This window comes from Sprattus sprattus (genome assembly GCF_963457725.1).
Source record: "Sprattus sprattus genome assembly, chromosome: 1".
Lineage (NCBI taxonomy): Eukaryota > Metazoa > Chordata > Actinopteri > Clupeiformes > Clupeidae > Sprattus > Sprattus sprattus.
In genome coordinates this window covers 18800709-18820345 of record NC_137920.1, presented here as the reverse complement: position 1 = coordinate 18820345, position 19637 = coordinate 18800709, and the positions used below count along the sequence as shown (strand labels likewise).

At 45.9% G+C, this 19637-nt stretch overlaps 2 protein-coding genes across 2 annotated transcripts in view; one reads left to right on the top strand and one right to left on the bottom strand.

Annotated features, from left to right (window-relative positions):
• The window catches only part of tecrb (trans-2,3-enoyl-CoA reductase b), a 14616-nt gene extending 5931 nt beyond the window's left edge, over positions 1 to 8685 (bottom strand). Inside the window, exons 1-4 of the mRNA XM_080854116.1 lie at positions 8143 to 8685; positions 5709 to 5760; positions 4012 to 4056; positions 3096 to 3199 (exon numbers count right to left, since the gene is read on the bottom strand). Of these exons, the coding sequence (XP_080710242.1) occupies positions 3096 to 3199; positions 4012 to 4056; positions 5709 to 5760; positions 8143 to 8328 (387 nt within the window). The 5' untranslated portion in view covers positions 8329 to 8685. The remainder of the gene's footprint in view (positions 1 to 3095; positions 3200 to 4011; positions 4057 to 5708; positions 5761 to 8142) is intronic.
• A 4690-nt stretch (positions 8686 to 13375) lies between these two features.
• On the top strand, positions 13376 to 19211 carry dnajb1b (DnaJ heat shock protein family (Hsp40) member B1b). The gene is made up of 3 exons (XM_080852541.1): positions 13376 to 13844; positions 16668 to 17287; positions 18239 to 19211. Exons 1-3 carry the CDS (start codon positions 13625 to 13627, stop codon positions 18470 to 18472), a joined length of 1074 nt encoding a protein of 357 aa, XP_080708667.1. The 5' UTR covers positions 13376 to 13624; the 3' UTR covers positions 18473 to 19211.
• The last annotated feature ends 426 nt before the right edge of the window (positions 19212 to 19637 follow it).

Sequence of the window (19637 nt, the reverse complement as noted above, 5' to 3'; positions counted from 1 at the left end):
CCTCTCTCTCTGTACCAGACGCAGGCACTCTCCCACAATCCTCTGCACCTGTCCCCCAGCGAACGCAGTCCTTGCGTTCCTGGTCTGCTCCCATGTTTCCAGCCGGTTTAAATATATCCGTCCCCTGACCACATTTGGGAGTGGGGGCGCTCACACATGTCCCTGTCTTGCCCCCCTCCCAATTCCTCCCCCCCCCCCCCCTCTCTCCACATCACAAACTCTAGGTCTCTCTCCCAATTCCTCTCTTCCCCCCCTCTCTCTCTCCACATCTAAAACTCTATGTCTCTCGCTCCCTCTCATGTGACATGGGGTTGGCTTGGGGTTCCGAAAAACAAATTAGCACATGAACATGAGGAGAGACCAAACAGAAAAACAGCTAAACAGAAAAACTGATACAGCTAAACAGAAACACCAAGCTAAACAGAAACACAGACAGACAGACAGCTAAACAGAAACACCAAGCTAAACAGAAACACAGACAGACAGACAGCTAAACAGAAACACCAAGCTAAACAGAAACACAGACAGACAGACAGCTAAACAGAAACACCAAGCTAAACGGAAACACAGACAGACAGACAGCTAAACAGAAACACCAAGCTAAACAGAAACACAGACAGCTAAACAGAAACACAGACAGACAGACAGCTAAACAGAAACACAGACAGACAGCTAAACAGAAACACCAAGCTAAACAGAAACACAGACAGACAGACAGCTAAACAGAAACCCCTAGCTAAACAAAAAAACAGACAGACAGACAGCTAAACAGAAACACAGGCAGACAGCTAAACAGAAACACCAAGCTAAACAGAAACACAGACAGACAGACAGACAGCTAAACAGAAACACCAAGCTAAACAGAAACACAGACAGACAGACAGACAGCTAAACAGAAACACCAAGCTAAACAAAAAAACAGACAGACAGACAGACAGCTAAACAGAAACACAGGCAGACAGACAGCTAAACAGAAACACCAAGCTAAACAGAAACACAGACAGACAGCTAAACAGAAACACCTGGCTAAACAGAAACACAGACAGACAGCTAAACAGAAACACCTGGCTAAACAGAAACACAGACAGACAGCTTAACAGAAACACAGGCAGACAGACAGCTAAACAAAAAAACAGACAGACAGCTAAACAGAAACACAGACAGACAGCTAAACAGAAACACAGACAGACAGCTAAACAGAAACACAGGCAGACAGCTCAACAGAAACACAGGCAGACAGACAGCTAAACAGAAACACAGGCAAACAGACAGCTAAACAGAAACACAGACAGACAGCTAAACAGAAACACAGACAGACAGCTAAACAGAAACACAGGCAGACAGCTAAACAGAAACACAGGCAAACAGACAGCTAAACAGAAACACAGGCAGACAGACAGCTAAACAGAAACACAGACAGACAGCTAAACAAAAAAACAGACAGACAGCTAAACAGAAACACAGACAGACAGCTAAACAGAAACACAGACAGACAGCTAAACAGAAACACAGGCAGACAGCTAAACAGAAACACAGGCAGACAGACAGCTAAACAGAAACACAGGCAGACAGACAGCTAAACAAAAAAACAGACAGACAGCTAAACAGAAACACAGACAGACAGCTAAACAGAAACACAGACAGACAGCTAAACAGAAACACAGGCAGACAGCTAAACAGAAACACAGGCAAACAGACAGCTAAACAGAAACACAGGCAGACAGACAGCTAAACAGAAACACAGGCAGACAGCTAAACAGAAACACAGACAGACAGCTAAACAGAAACACAGACAGACAGACAGCTAAACAGAAACACAGGCAGATGGCTGGACAGAAGACAGACAGATGGCTGGACAGAAAGACAGACACCACCCAATAACACGCACAAACAGAAATGCACACACTTGTGTAAACACAAACACAAACACACAACCCATGTAACACTTATGATCTACCAATCGCTAGGGAAAATACAGCAGACCAATGGAGAAAATAATGACAGTCCTTGTCACAAATTTACAAGAGCAATACACAGCAGCAGCACTGAACACCAAATGATCTCATCCATGCACATGTATGTACATTAGGGCATTTATGTTTATAACAGCAGCTGCAAACACACCCCAGGAAACACACTTGTGCGCGACAGCTAACACTGGCTAACACACCTTGTGAGCGACCGCTAGCACTAGCTCACAGACCCCAGGAAACAGGCTTGTGAGCGATAGCGACAGCTAACACTGGCTAACACACCTTGTGAGCGACCGCTAGCACTAGCTCACAGACCCCAGGAAACAGGCTTGTGAGCGATAGCGACAGCTAACACTGGCTAACACACCTTGTGAGCGACCGCTAGCACTAGCTAACAGACCCCAGGAAACAGGCTTGTGAGCGATAGCGACAGCTAACACTGGCTAACACACCTTGTGAGCGACCGCTAGCACTAGCTCACAGACCCCAGGAAACAGGCTTGTGAGCGATAGCGACAGCTAACACTGGCTAACACACCTTGTGAGCGACTGCTAGCACTAGCTAACAGACCCCAGGAAACACACTTGTGCGCGACAGCTAACACTGGCTAACACACCTTGTGAGCGACCGCTAGCACTAGCTAACAGACCCCAGGAAACAGGCTTGTGAGCGATAGCGACAGCTAACACTGGCTAACACACCTTGTGAGCGACCGCTAGCACTAGCTAACAGACCCCAGGAAACAGGCTTGTGAGCGATAGCGACAGCTAACACTGGCTAACACACCTTGTGAGCGACCGCTAGCACTAGCCTACTGCGGTAAGCCCACAACAGTGACTGGCAAAGATGTTGCCCATAAATACAGCTGTTGCTGTGTATTTGCAATGCCCTTCAGGTGAAGTGTTTGTTATGCTCTACAGGTGTGGGCCTGTACTGATGGCGGGAGACTGCACAGGCCTTAGCATGCGCATGAACCACCCCTACATCCAAATACCAGACTTGCTGTAACAGAACGGAAAATTTGGTTTAACCCAAATTTTTGTGGACTCACTATGAATACGCAGGGACACATGTGCGTGTGTGCGTGTGTGCGTGTGTTGGTGTGTGTGTCTACACACTCACCGTAACCCAGCTGATCTGAGCCCCCAGGTCTCTGAAGTAGAAGGTTGCTGTTGTCCCCACGGGCAGGTGCTGCAGGACGTCCTCATCCTTCAGCGACTTCCCCTCTGCACCACAAGCCCACAATGCACTCAGCCCCACCATAGACATCAGCTTCAAACTAACAACCACCATAGATATCCACCTTGTCCTCATTCGAATAGCATACACATCAGATACATTTTCTTACCAGTACCAAGGCTAGCATATCTGTTCTGATGTATCAGAAGTGTTCTCCAATGACTACAGGTAAATCTCTTTTCACACTGGTTGTGTGTGCATGCCATAATGATGCCCTGACTACTGCAAATAGATAGTGAGCCTCAGCATTCAATCACACTCAACAACTTCTACAAACACTAGCCCAATATTGCCACCACAGACTTGTGTCTGTGTCTGTGTCTGTGTCTGTGTCTGTGTCTGTGTCTGTGTCTGTGTCTGTGTCTGTGTCTGTGTCTGTGTCTGTGTCTGTGTCTGTGTCTGTGTCTGTGTCTGTGTGGACCCTCCTCATCAGTAAACCAAGACTAAAAAGAATAACAGGAGGGAAACTCTGATGTCATCGAAGTTGTAAGAACACTGTGGTGTGCATTAAATTCACAGCTTAATGTTTGTGTGTGTTTATATATATATATATATACACATTTACTACCTCCTTCACAGCTTGATGTGTGTGTGTGTGTGTGTGTGCGTGTGCGTGTGCGTGTGCGTGTGCGTGTGCGTGTGCGTGTGTTTATTTATGTATATTCATTCACTCCTTCACAGCCTAATACATAAATTCTCGATTCTGCTTTCAGCAGCAGCACTTAACCCTGTGCTTTATAACCGTGCATGAACCTGTACTCAAACAAAAATGAGGAACATTTTGAAGATTCACACTCACTTGGGTCAAGACGAATAGACTGCCTGGTTGGGTAGAACTGGGGATCTGGAAAACAAGAGAACATGATTTAAGATTCGTGATTAATGAAAGAAATAATAGAAAACAGAACATCAGATTATTGGATGTAGTCGGCGGCCTCCAGCTGTGACTGCTGAGGTGATCATCACAAATGGCAACACCTGATGGTTCTGATGCAACCACAGCTAAAGTGGTGGAAACACAGGAGTAACATGGTGACACACAGACACACACACAGAAACACGCGCACAGACACACACAGACACACGTGCACACACAGAGACACACAGACACACAGAAACACAGACGCACACACAGACACACACACAGACACACACACAGACACACACACACACGCGCGCGCACACACACACACACGACCTCACGGGAGAAAAAGCAGCAAAGAAGTTTGACATTGACCTAAGACGAATGCGATAGGCTACGACTAGCAGGTGGAGGTAGAAAGAAAGTTAGGCCGGATATCAAACCAGCTCGTTGAATACATTTTTACAGTCCACGATAAGCATAATAGAGCGTCTATAAAAATGATTAAAATCAAGGCTTTGTAAATCTTTTCCTCCGTGACTGACAGTGGAGACCATAACTCTGATGTTTATTTTTACGTTGACACCGCACATAAAGCGATACGCAATGTGCAGGAAGTGTTGAACGCATATGCATTGAATTAAATTTAAATTTTAAAATTCTATAACAGAAGATAAGTAAGAAATAAAGGCCTGCCCCTAATACAAGACTGCCCCAAATAAAGGCCCGTGCGCTGTGCAGCCTAAGCAAATACAAGCCCCGGCCACAATTTGAGGATTTACGGTAGGCACCTCTGCTGGTATATATGCACCTCTGCTGGTATATATGCACCTCTACTGGTATATGTCATGCTGGATTGAGGAGCAAGCTTGTTCACAGCACAGGAGTCGCGCTTATATGTCAAATCATTGATCCTAAACTTTTAATACTTAAAAAAACTAAAAAACTGTAGTGTCTCTGTGCGATGTGTTCATAGCCCAAGCCTAAGAGCCCCAGCGGAGGATCAGGGAGCAGGACACATGGGTGTGTGAGCGAAAGCTGAGGACCGGACCGGAGTTAAAAGCAGCTATGCTCCAATTTCACCTTTTAAGTCCCACCTTCTGTCCCAGGAATTGTGCTAATGAGGAAATCCCGTTCGCTGACACTAAATCCCGCAGGGGCCATGGAGTTCTAGGCCTAATGCTGACTGACAGACTGGTCACAGACTAACAGACTGCAACTGACCAACCAACTGGAAGAGCCGTTGAGGAGTGACATCACAAACACGCGATTAGAATATGGGTACCTGAAGGTTCCATTTGATGATGTGATAATGAACTCAAGCGACTGTTTTAATTGGTAGTCAATGTAAATTCTAGATCGGCACAGTATAATTCTGGAATGGCCTGCAAATAAAAAAAACTTCACTCCTCAAAGTTTTACAAATACCTTTTGACGGCCAAAGATGACTAGTATACCAAGAATATACTAAAATGTTATAAATGCCTGGATTGCCTTTTAAGATGGCAGGTCACACTTGATGATGATTGTACACGACTTAAGGTGTCTAATGGGCAAGTTTGGGGGTGCTACTTTGATGACGAGTGAGGCCTGTGGCTGGTTGTTATGGCTACAACAGAATAGGTTGTACTTACGGCTCTTTGTGAACATAGACTTGATCTCTCCAATAGTAGCATTGGGCTCCACCTGTCAATCAAAACATAAGATATGAGAGAGGAGGAGGCCAGGGAGAGTGTGTGTGTTTGTCTGTGTTTGTCTCTGTGTGTGTGTGTTTGTGTGTGTGTGTGGGGAACATGAAGCAGAAGGTGTGTGTGTGTGTAAGGTTGGGTGCTTTTGTGATCGAGAAACTTTGTCTGATAAGCAGACATTTTGAGTGTGGGTGTGCGCTCTAGTTGGGTGCTAGTTTATAGACACGCATTTGCCAAGTGCATGACGAGATAAGACGATGTGGTGAACCTCCGGACAGCAGGGCTGTCAAACATTTTACACACACACACACACACACACACTTTTTCCCAGTTTGTGTACGCTCATCCTTTTCCTAGTGTCGGAGGCTCCTCAGAGAGACCATGCCTAAGCTCTCTGGGCCCCCGGGTTTATGATTCACAGCATATGTTTGTGTGTGTGTGTGTGTGTGTGTGTGTGTGTGTGTGATGATATCATCATGTTTCACAGCACATGCTTCCCTGAATCATCACATGACCCTTTTCCAAAAGGGGTTATTCCGCTCTCAAGCGTGTTATTATGGATGGAGATGGAGTCTTTCTGATACAGAGCTAAACCGCTCGTCTGGACCTTTTGAACTATTCTGTCCGCAGGCGCTCCCTCACAGTCCTTTTACACAACATGATGGGGCACGATAAATATATACAACAACAACAACATCAACAACAACAAACATTAGAGCCACATCTGAACGTTGGATGACACAGATCTCTACAAAAACGAGATTGAACAATCTGCTTCCATCATAAAGTAACCTACTTCTTTTGACTTCTGAGCCAATGCGTGCTAGCAAGGAGGCTTAAACCCATGCGTGTCTGTCCCTAGGGCGTCTCTTAAGGTGTCGGGAGTGAGGTTCACTCACTGCACAGCACTGTACCCATTGGCTAAGGTTAGCCTACACTTACAAGACATTGCCAGTTTAATATTCATTAAGGGTTTTACTCAAATGTATCTGAAGAATAACATAATAAACAAAACTTGTAGACAGACTTGTCTGACTTTCTGCGTAATTTTCAAAGATTTAAGCCCAGTCATCCTATATTACACTATCAGCGGTCAACAATGACCATTAAGCGGCTAGAAATTAAGCTTAACAAGGGCCTTTCTACAGTGGCTTAGATGCTGTCTGTCAAACACTCTCAATCAACAGTTTATTTAGTCTTTTATTTACCTATAGTATAGTACAGTATACTTTAGTCTAGGCAAGCAGTGCTGCAAACGTAATTTGAAGGGGTTCTAAACCAGTCACATAGTCCGTGTCTTTTAGGCATGTTGTCCATCATTCTCCTAAAGTTATAAAAAGCAGGGATACCCTATGAGGTGATTGTGCCTTTGGCCACGTTACACCACCATACTGACTGGGGCTTGAGACTTATCTGCAGCAGGTCAAAAGGTCAAGTCTGAGCCCAAGCTGTCCAGGTCATGTTTTGCCAGACTGGTGCCAGGGATAAAGGGAGTAAGATCGACGTATCTTTCTGCACAGTTATCTGATAATGATGACATCGCAAACGGCCATTATGACATCATAAGGCTCTTGCCACAAACATTCTGCATGACATCACAAAGGCAGAGGCTTTCTTTCCGCCAATGTCATGGCTTGGAACCTCCGTTAGGCCGAGAACTCGTCCAGAGATCCCCTGCTAATCCCACGGAATGGCTTCCGGACACTCCTAGTAACAACCCCCCCCCCCCCCCCCCACACACACACACACACACACACACACTGCCTCAAGTGCTGAGACACTTTTAAACCCATCCAAAAAGGTGTCAGGTACTGCCGCCCCCAGGGTTAGCAAGCTAGCGGGCTTTGACACGGCACGCGAACCGACCACACAGGTCAGTGTCCAGATTTGTCACAAAACCAAATGAAAAAAAACAAGCAATTCAACAGTTGCTTTTGGTAGTAAGGGCAAACTGATCATGCAGGGTTCCCTGCCCACTTTTGGATGGGTTCCCCTTTACACAATCACACACACACACACACACACACACACACACACACACACACACACACACAGCTTGTGAATGTAAACTTCTGCTCTGGCTAGGGGCTCTGAGCTATACTTGGCAACATACGGTAGCAGCAGCAGCGTGCAATTTGCCTGTGCTATTTATTCAACAATCATAAAATTTGCCTTATAAAGATCACAGATGATTAAAACAGCTGTGTAGCCTAATCTCTCATGTGTAACGTCATATTCTGAACAAGTCCGACAGCGACACCAACACACAATTTACGAAATATAAATCCAGAGCAAAGAAAAAACATGATCTCATTAAGTTCTCAATCTTCTTAAAATGTATAAATATAAATAAAAAACACAACAACTTTGTCTTCCTTACCTTGTCCAGGAAGCAGAGCTTGTCCTTAGTCTTGGCGTCCAGAATTTCCACCTCGAAAAAGACAACAGCTTTTTTAGCTTTCTTAGTGGGCTTGCGCTTGGCAGGCGTGGGGGTGGGAAGGCCCGTCACCAGGGGCCCATTCTGGGGCTTTTTGGGCGACGTGGCCTCCAGGGCTAGAGCATCCATGTCTTCTTTCTGTCTTTCTGTCTATCTATCTGTCTGTCTACTTACCTGTCTCTCTATCTGTCTGTCTGTCTACTTACCTGTCTCTCTCTCTATCTATCTATCTGTCTGTCTGTCTGTCTGTCTGTGTCCTCCACTGCAAGTGGCTCTAGTTTGTTTTTCACTTCTATCCTCCTGTCCTGTGTTCCCCCCACCTACTGCATTCAGTTATTTTCTCTCTCTCTGTTGGTCTCCCTCCCTCTCTCTCCCTCTTTCTCCCTCTCTCTCTCTCTCTTTCTCTCTCTCTCTCTCTGTCAGGCGACAACGGAGTGGTTGACAGTGGCACGCTCGCTCAGCTGTGGAAATAAATCTCTCCCTCACACACTTGCTCTCTCTCTCTCTCTCTCTCTCTCTCTCTCTCTCTCTTGCTCGCTCTGTCTCTCTTTTTTTCTTCTCTCACTTGCTCTACAGCGCTTGCTCTTTCTCTAACTTGCTCATTCTTCCCCTCTTCCACTCTCGACTCTCTCTTTTCTCCCCCCTTTCACTCTCTCCACCCTGTTTCACGTCCCCACCCTCATCCATGTCCCCATCCCCACCCTCATCCATGCCCCCCCCCCCCGCCCCCCCTCTCGTTCAGAGCTATTAGGTCTCTCCGATACTGCCCTTCCACCACAACTCTTCATCGATGTTTATCTGTTTATCTGTTTTCCTTCACCTTTATGTTGTGCCCTCTACGTCAATGTCACACACAGGCTTTCCGGTCAGAGATTGGAATGTTGTATTTTAAAAGTGCTTTGTCTCTCTCTCTCTCACACACACACACACAGACACACACACACACACACACACACACACACACACACACACACACACACACACACACGGACACACACACACACACACACACACACACAGACGGAAGTTTCCAGATCCACTCAGTGACTGCAGTGGATTTTACAGCGGGAGGTGTGCCCCCAGCTTCTTTTTTATTTTTTCCCTGTGCTGCTGTTTGAAGTCATGTAACATTGGAGGGGAAATACCCCTTTACAGCCTCTACTGTGACCTATGACCTTTCACCTGATACCACCATACCGACACCCTGCACAACGTCCCAGGGCTAGCCCCAAACCACACATGCAACGCAAGCTAATTTTATCTGCTGGTTGTGTATGAGCAATGCACGCAAACACATGGACAGCCTCACTTCACCATGACGTTATAGTCTCCTACAACCCCCCCGCCCCCACACTGGAAAAACACAAATAATTCTTCTACCCCCCCCCCCCCACACACACACACACACACACACATACAAAAACGCACACACACACTACTCCCCTCTAAACCATGCACACACACACACAGATAACTATCCCCATCCACATTACCATACTACTGAAACCAGGAGATAATTTAAAAGCTAACTTAAATGTGAAGGCTGGGCACAAAGTACATACTCCAAATGTCATCGGACTTTATGAGAACTGTTTAGACTCAATAATACACCACCAAAACATCTTTGCACTACTTGCCATTTTTCCTATGGACAACTAAGAGGAAAGGCAGCAGCACCTGATAAGACAGTGGCTTGTAAAGGACTAAGCCTACAGCTAGCAAAGTAATAGAGCATTTTTTTCCCCACCGTCATAGGCTACTGTGAGCTAATGCTATTTTGTTATTGTTGTTAGTATTGAATTGAGAAGTGATATCCGAACACAAGTGGACACTCAAGATGAATTCTAATGACAGGTGTGAACTGACCTACTTAGAACTGTGCACTTGCGATGGGACCACCCAGGACTAATGTTAATACCAGGTGTGAACATCGTCTTAAACACACACACACCCAAGTCGGATCTCAACACTTCTTAAGTGCATTCACATCTGTACTTAGAGCTGTCCACTTGTGATCGGATCACCCAAGACAGAGATAGAGAAAGAGAGCGAGAGATAAATGGGAGGAAGACAGAGAGATAGAGGGAGGGCGAGAGAGAGAGAGGGGAAAAGAGAGAGAGATAGCAGTCGCTCATGGCTTCAACACAGACCCTGGAGGGAGGCTTGTTGCTATAACAACTTTTTAAAACATTCACATCCAAACACACACTGGCTGGAGTGGACTTGGGATGAGAGGAGGCACTCGCTCATGTGGTTCAGATAGATGGATTGATGTCTTGAGTGATTTAAGATTTACCACCCCCCCCCCCCCCCCCCCCACACACACACACACACACACACACACACACACACCACTTCCTTCCTAGTCACGTCAATCAGTGTTCCAGATAGCATGTGTACTGCTTATTTATAACCTACATTGCATATGAGTGTGAGGGATACGAGAGAGAGAGCGAAAGAGAGAGAGAGAGAGAGAGAGAGAGAGAGAAAGAGAGATGGGCCGTCACACTCCTCAGATCAAATGACAGAGCACCGTCCAGCTGTTCATGCCATCATCAGCTCTTTTCTGACAGCGCCTGCGCGCAGATCCACGAACGCACTCAATCTGCAGACAGCCGTCGAGTGAGAGAGAGACAGGCTTACTTAGAGGTTTCTTTTAATGTTAAAGTTATGTTTACGTTTACGTTTCAGTGCATTGGAATTATGCAATTGTTAAGTTCCGGGCTCGGCACAGGGCATGACCATGCCTTACGCCCTCAAAACTTTACAAGGGATGAGGTGAGTCTTTTACAACTAGGCTAATTCAGACACACTCAGTAGTTCTACTATGGTCTGTTATTGATGCATACTATGACGCAGCTTGTAAACAATGTTCGCTCTTCTTCCTATCTCGCTCACCAAACTTTACTCTGGCAACGTGTTGACAGCTACATAATCAGTGCGCTCTGCCGTCCCCGTGTGGACAGTCCTACTAAAAAGGTTGTTGCTGTTGCACTGCTTTCCATCACATTCCAAAAAACACATTGGCTTTAATACTTTTCATATTACCCTGGACATCTGTATTCGTGTATGTTACGTTAGTGTTTTTACATGCTGAAATGCATATACTAATTTGTTACCGGTTTAAATATTAACAAAGATTACCCAACACCGAACAGGCATTTCCGGAGTTGGATACGTCCATGTTTCTGAGATAACGCTCTTTTCGCTAGTGCTATGCAAGTCACTTCTATTAAGGTCGTCACTGTTCAGCTTCAGGTCACTAACTCACTCGTGTCAACGGAGTTAACGGATTATTACTAACATGACTGTCTACAGTGTGCTCACGAAACGAAAATGTGACTGTTGCAAGAAACCACTACAAATCTTTCTCCCAGTAGAACAAACTAAAATAACCTGTATTTAATGTACATAGCGGAGACCGGTAAAGCAAGTCTGAAAAGCTGTCGCGCTAGTTCTGGCGGTTCGCCTGCAAACGTCATAGCTGGGTTGCACATCATGGTGTGCAAATTTCGCCACATCTTTGAAAGTTGCATGCTACTTAATCATGTGTCTCATTCACACTTAATTCATTGTGTATCTTTCATACGCTAGCTAACTATGTCCTTGGCTAGGCTTTTAGATTAACCAATGAATGGCTAACAGTTACACGACAATGTTGCTGTCACTGTGCCGGGGGCAACTCCTCCCCGCACAATGGTAACTATATGTCCAGAATTGAACATTTTAATTAAAATGTACCATCAATATAGCATTGTCTGTATACCGTCGAGTTTGTTGTTTAGTGATATCATTATTTTGTGTAGGCACACGCTGGTTGGCTAGCAGGCTAGCAGGCTATGTTAACCACAATCCAGGACAACACAACAGTATAGCTAGGCAGCTAGCAAGCAAATCAGTTCACGCTGGGGATTGCTAAATGTACTTCCTAGATTAAAGCTGTAGTGTATATGGGATTTATCGTATGAGCACTTAAAATACGATGACAGGCTCATCTGTATCAAGAGTCAAACAGGCCCCTATTTGTTTCTCAACCACAATGTGGCAATCCCTACAGGGTGACAAAAGCCTGGCAGTTTCCCTAAGCATTAATACTAACCTATGATTTAACAAGTGTTCAACTATGCGAATCAAAAACAAGCACTAAAGACTGCCTGAATACACGACATCATTTGACTGATTACTTTCATGACTATTTACATCTTTCACATAAAAACCGATGAAGATAACACTGTCTTACCTCGTAGTGCTTCATGGTGACAGTTTAAAGTCCTGTTCATCCAAGCTGGATGACAGCGGAATGAGCCAATCATTAGACGAAGAGGCGCATCAGTTTAGAGACAGTGCACTAAGTCCCACGAAAGCAGCCAATGGGCGTGAGGCATTGCAGAATGGACCGATGAATGTGAACGAATTAAATTTAATTAAATGACCCACCTACCAGACACCAAAATCCTATTAGCTTTATAAGTCTTACATGAAATGTTAAGTCTACCCCAGTCAGAACCTTAATGTGCATGCAAATGTTTTGGTAGAATAAATTACAATTTAGTCAGACCTTCAATAATAGTGTTTTTTTTTTTTTTTGAAGGACAAGTATCGATTGTAAATTACTAAAATAAAGGGGTTAGGGGTATAACTTTCCATTTCTATCACTGAGGGTAGCCTACTCATCCATCTGAAGGCTCCTTTTCATCATGTCCTTCAAATATTAAATTACTTTTACTTGTGACTGATGTCATATAATTAGAGGTATTTATACAAACGCCCCTCTCAAGACTGCATTTACCATCAGCTTATGGGCGTGCATGGCATTACTTGATTGGTTCGTTATGTACAAGTTATAAGGAATGTAATATAACTGATCAACTGTCCAATTGAATTGTCCCTGGCCATTTCAATGTAATCAAGTCCACAATGTGCAGTTTCCTTGCCATGATAGACTAATGAGTTTGTGCGAGACGGTGGTGTTGCGCGATTTGGTCAGTCGTTCCAATAAGGGCGTGTCTGCTCGACTGTTGTAGTGTGACGCTACGTAAGGGGCGGGGTTGTCATATTGTTTAGAATAAACAGAAGAAACTGACTAGTTTCGGAAGCGCTTGGATCTTGCAGAATATTCTCGAAGTTGCTGCCTGCCTATATAGTTGAGAGAGGCAAAGAAGGAGGTCTTCATAAACTGGAGTGTTAGGTTGCTCATCTGACAGCTCGTTGAGTTACGAACTCACTGGCACTTGCAAGCGGATAATACCTCTAGAAAAGTTTATTAATACTATCGTTTCAATATTAGGTCGGTTGAACTCGCGCACATAAGTGCATGACGTGGGGCATTTAGTTTGTATTACTGTCGTCGAACTTGACATTAAGTTAGCTAACTAGCTAACACACTTAGTAGATCCGGCTGATAAACTCGCTTAAGTGAAGCCCGATGGTGAAAATGGGTAAAGATTACTACAGCGTTTTGGGAATACAGAAAGGTGCATCGGACGATGAGATCAAGAAGGCTTATCGCAAGCAGGCTCTGCGCTATCATCCGGACAAAAACAAGTCGCCAGACGCCGAGGAGAAATTCAAAGAAATCGCTGAGGCATACGATGTACTTAGCGACTCAAAAAAGAAAGACATTTACGACAGATTTGGGGAAGAAGGTGGGTCATTTTGTTTTGTCTTATCCAAAGACTGTCTACGTATGAATAATGTTGATCATATCTTTAAAAATATAACGTCGATCTGCCCAGTGAACTCCTGTCTAAGTAACAGCATCGTTAACCCCTGTCAAAATTAACAGTAACGTTCGCATTTATGGCAGTGGCAAATACCATTACACCATGTGCTTTAACACGCACAGCAAAAATTGGGGGCATTCATGACATTTAGAACTAGGCGAGTGTGTGCAAGATCCTGCATGCATAAGCTGACTTTAATCCGAAACGCGGTTGACCCAGAATAGCAACGCGTCAAGCTTCTACATACGTTATTTAACAGTTAGTCATTGCCATACAGTTGGCTACAAACGAAACACAGTAGGACTAGTAGCAGACTTGCAGAAGTGAAACAAATGACGATCCATGTACACTTATAGGTTAGCATTCGGATACAGAGTTAGGTGATGGTACATTAAATATATGGATATAATGGTATCCCTGGATTGGTCACGGCGGTTTTGCCCTCTGGATAGACGCGAGTCTGCTGGAAACTTCGAGTCCGCGCGTCACAAATGGGTGGAGGCTTGGAACGTCCCCGGGACTCTGCCAGCAAGTTCATGAACGGAAACGTACCGCCTGAACTCGCATGTAGACTAGTCAGACTCTCATTATCCAACAAATGCAACTATGCAAATCCTTCCATCCACACGTAGTAATAAGTGTCTGACAACATGGAAAGGATAACTACAGGGATAGACCTGTGTCTTTTTACCTCAATAAGCGTAAAGAAACTTTTGAAAGTGACTATAGTTTCTTTCAGTTTCGGTAGAAACAGCCAGATAAAGATAATAGTAATTTCACCTATTTTCTTATCTTTATATTTGGCTTTTATTGCATTCCTTGTCTTATTGATTTGTTGTCTTTTTTACTGTTGTTTCTGTGTGGACCCTAGGAAGATTAGTGACCACTTTGTGGAAGACGATGGGGATCCAAAAATGAATTCATAATGACTCATTAACGTTTTCAGAAAGTGTGTTGCGCATGTCAACATGTAAAGATCGTTTCTCAGAGAGAGACTACTTTTCTAGTACCAAATTTGACCAGAAATTCAGATTTTAAAATGTATGTCAGTCTTCTTGGTGGTCAGTCCCAAATTGTAGGATTTTGTAATATGGCTCACTTTCCTCTCAGACGTACCTGTTTCTACGTATAAAGTCTAACAGTCCTCCCCACCCTGTTTTTATGTTGCTCTTCTTGTGAAACACTTCCTCTCCATCACACATAACCCTCCACACACACACACACACACACACACACACACACACACACACACACACAGTCCACACACACACACGCAGTCCACACACACACACGCAGTCCACACACACACACACACACAGTCCACACACACACACGCAGTCCACACACACACACACACACACACACACACACACACACACACACACACACAGTCCACACACACACACGCAGTCCACACACACACACACACACACACACACACACACACACACACACACACACACACACACACAGTCCACACACACACACGCAGTCCACACACACACACACACACAGTCCACACACACACACGCAGTCCACACACACACACACACACAGTCCACACACACACACGCAGTCCACACACACACACACACACACACAGTCCACACACACACACACACAGTCCACACACACACACAGTCCACACACACACACACACACACACACACACACTTTACACACTTGTTGTCTCATCCTAGTCATGTCATGAACACAGCACTTCCTGTTTGGTTGAAGTCCTGTTCTACTGAGTCCAGTTAAAGGGGTCCCCTAAATGGCCCTCCTTACTGACTCCCTCTCATCCTCTCTCTCTCTCCCTCCCTCCTCTCTCTTCTTCTCCTTCTCTCCTCTCATCCTCTCTCTCCCTCCCTCCTCTCTCTTCTTCTACTTCTCTCCTCTCATCCTCTCTATCTGCTCTCTCTCTCTCCCTTCACTCCTCTCTCTCTCTCCCTCCCTCCTCTCTCTTCTCCTCCTCTCCTCTCATCCTCTCTATCTGCTCTCTCTCTCTCCCTCCCTCCTCTCTTCTCTCTCTCTCTCCTCTCATCCTCTCTATCGGCTCTCTCTCTCTCCCTCCCTCCTCTCTTCTTCTCTCTCTCTCTCCTATCATCCTCTCTATCGGCTCTCTCTCTCTCCCTCCTCTCTTCTTCTCTCTCTCTCTCCTCTCATCCTCTCTATCGGCTCTCTCTCTCTCCCTTCACTCCTCTCTCTCTCTCTCTCCCTCCTCTCTCTTCTCCTCCTCTCCTCTCATCCTCTCTATCGGCTCTCTCTCTCTCCCTCCCTCCTCTCTTCTTCTCTCTCTCTCTCCTATCATCCTCTCTATCGGCTCTCTCTCTCTCCCTCCTCTCTTCTTCTCTCTCTCTCTCCTCTCATCCTCTCTATCGGCTCTCTCTCTCTCCCTTCACTCCTCTCTCTCTCTCCCTCCCTCCTCTCTCTTCTCCTCCTCTCCTCTCATCCTCTCTATCTGCTCTCTCTCTCTCTCCTCTCATCCTCTCTATCTGCTCTCTCTCTCTCCCTCCCTCCTCTCTTCTCTCTCTCTCTCCTCTCATCCTCTCTATCGGCTCTCTCTCTCTCCCTCCCTCCTCTCTTCTTCTCTCTCTCTCTCCTCTCATCCTCTCTATCGGCTCTCTCTCTCTCCCTTCACTCCTCTCTCTCTCTCTCTCTCTCTCCCTTCACTCCTCTCTCTCTCTCCCTCCCTCCTCTCTCTCTCTCCCTCCCTCCTCTCTTCTTCTCTCTCTCTACTCACAGGCCTTAAGGGTGGCACCCCCGGGGGCGGCGGCGGGGGCTTTGGCGGTCCCGGCATGGGCCCCAACTTCTCCTACACCTTCCAGGGCGACCCCCACGCCATGTTCTCCGAGTTCTTCGGCGGCCGCAGCGCCTTCGACGTCCTATTTGGGCCCAACGGCGGCATGGACGGCATGGGCACAGACGACCCCTTCGCCAACTTTGCCAGCATGGGCGGCATGCCCGGGATGGGCGGCATGGGTGGCATGGGCGGCATGCCCGGCATGTCCTTCCCCTCGGGGAGGATGGGCGGCACGGGGCAGAGGAAGAAGGACCCGCCGGTGGTGCACGATCTGAGCGTGAGCCTGGAGGACGTGATCGTGGGCTGCACCAAGAAGATGAAGATCTCCCGGAGGCGCCTGAACGCAGACGGGCGCGGCACGAGCTCCGAGGACAAGATCCTGGCGGTGGAGATTAAGCGCGGCTGGAAGGAGGGCACCAAGATCACCTTCCCCGGCGAGGGTGACGAGACGCCCACCAACCTCCCCGCCGACGTAGTCTTTGTCGTAAAGGACAAGCCGCATGCAGTGTTCCGGCGCGACGGCTCCGACGTGGTCTACCCGGCCAAGATCACACTCAGGGAGGTGAGTGACCTTTTCACCTCTGACCCTGTCAGTCATCTTAAGAACCACTTTTTGTCCAATCAATGTAGAGATATCCCTTTTTTTTCAAACTGGACAAAAGCACAGATGTCATTTTTTCAGATGTCATCCCAGGCACTCTAGAATGTTCTTTGTTTCCATAACTCCCTCTTTGTTTGGGCAGCCTCAGTTGATAGCAGTGTTGAGTGGGTTTAGCCTGAAACCATTTAAAAAATGCACACACTCGCACTCGCACACGCACACACACACACACCTGAGCATGGAGGAGGCGTGTTTGGGTTCTACAGGCTCTGGTTTGTCTTTGAAAATCCCTAGAACGAAGAGTCAGTTATACACAATGTCCTCCAGGGTAAAAAGATATTGGCACACACCAAGTATCAGTTTATGACGTCTTTAAAAAAAAACAAAAAAGTGTTTTACTTGTGGTGAAAAGATAAGGGAAACGATACAGTGCTGTGTCAGTGAATGTCAGTCAGTAATTGTTCTACTGCCCTCTCTCACCCTATCTGCCCCTCCTCTCTGGTGCAGATAGGGAGAGGTGTGCATAAATACCTGTGGAGTCTCTCGCTGGACTCTGGCCTCAACCTCGCCTTACCTGTTTCTGTCACACCTGTTACAACTTGTTCCCTAAGATTAGCTAGTTGACTTGGGGTGTGTTGGGGACTAATTCTATGGTACATGCCTGTAGATCTCATGGGAGGGATGTGTCTATGGTACTCTCTCTCCCCCTGCCCCCTTCTGCCTGTTGTTATTTCATTCTCTCTATCTCTATCTTTCTTTTTCTATCTTTCTCTCTCTAATTCAAAAGGTGTCTATTTGGCAAAGCAGTCATACTAAGGATACACTGTACACTACAGCAAATTAACAACAAACAAGCAATAAATAAATAAACCAAAAGCGTAACGTTGTAATGTCCCTCTTCCCCTCTCTCAGGCTCTCTGTGGCTGCACTGTGAACGCCCCTACGCTGGACGGGCGCACCATCGCCGTGACGATGCAGGACGTCGTGCGGCCCGGCATGAAGCGCCGCGTCACGGGGGAGGGTCTCCCGCTGCCCAAGAACCCAGAGCGCCGTGGCGACCTCGTCGTCGAGTTCGAGGTCAAGTTCCCCGAGAGGCTGAGTCAGAGTGCCCGCGACACCATCGCCCAGGTGCTGCCTGCATCATGAACCCCAACAACTCCTCGCCCCACGGCCCCCACCCCCCCCCCCCCCACACACACACACGTACTCCAAACAACCACAAAATGAGATGGAGAAGGCTGCATGGTAATCAGCCCGAAAAACAGGACTCAGAGGACTTTTGTTTACAAGAATGCTGTTGGTCCTAAAATCCCTGGGATATGCTGCCCCCATGTGGACACTGCCAGTATTGCATCATTGAAACAAAGTCATCAGTCATTCTGACTACTTCTTTTTTTTTTTTTTTTTTTATTGTTTTGGTTCTGCTGTTTTCATATGCTTTTTTAGAAGGGGAAAATAATCTTTTCCTTATGAAGCAAAGAATTATTTCTGTTTCTCTTTACGGAGTTGCTTGCACTTGAGGCCTTTGGGTTAGTTGCTAAATATAGTAGCGTTATCATTTAACGACCTTGCTGTCAAAGAGGGGTCCATGTCGGCGGAGAGTAGAAGCTTGTGCCGTAAACGGAAAAATATATGTGTCGTCTGTGGTGCTGGTTTCCATGGTGATGCCGCACACTGTCTTAGTCTCAGGCCATATGTTGCTCGACCACCTGGCCTGTCAATTAAATTTGATGATTGACAGGCTGTGATTCCAAAGCTCAAACCCTGGGTTTAGATGGTGTGCGTGTGTGTGTGTGTGTGTGTGTGTGTGTGTGTGTGTGCACAAGTGTCCTCTGCTGGACATAAGGGTTTAATTTCTGAGCAAATGACGCCACCCAAAGGGTTCGAATACACATAAGCGTTTTTTTTAAACAGGACGCTAGAAAATGCATTGATTCCTATGGTACGGCGCGCTTTGCATGAAAACGCACTGTACCATAGGTATCAATGCATTTTCTAGCGTCCCGTTTTAAAAAAAAAAAACGCTTATGTGTATTCGAACACAAAGCAAGTTAGCTGGGTGTTTACCTGAGTAACTTTTGAAGTACTCAGACTTATTCTTTAGGAATGTGGGATATTGTTTTGAACACTTGAAACAACTGCACTATAAAATTGCATTGTCTTAAGATGTAGACCTGATGAAAGAATACACTGATGGTGGTCTCTTATGTCAACAATGAGGAACTTTAATATTTTTTTTTATTCCCTTTTTTTATATTTGAAAAATCACCTTTCATGTGAAAATGAACATTTCAAATAAAACCTTTTGTCT

What these genes read in the sequence shown, in the direction of transcription:
- dnajb1b (XM_080852541.1), top strand. Translation starts at nt 13,625, where the DNA reads ATGGTGAAAATGGGTAAAGATTACTACAGCGTTTTGGGAATACAGAAA. An exon ending in CGACAGATTTGGGGAAGAAG is followed by an intron (nt 13,845 to 16,667) that starts GTGGGTCATTTT and finishes CTCTACTCACAG; the next exon opens with GCCTTAAGGGTGGCACCCCC. An exon ending in CCAAGATCACACTCAGGGAG is followed by an intron (nt 17,288 to 18,238) that starts GTGAGTGACCTT and finishes CCCCTCTCTCAG; the next exon opens with GCTCTCTGTGGCTGCACTGT.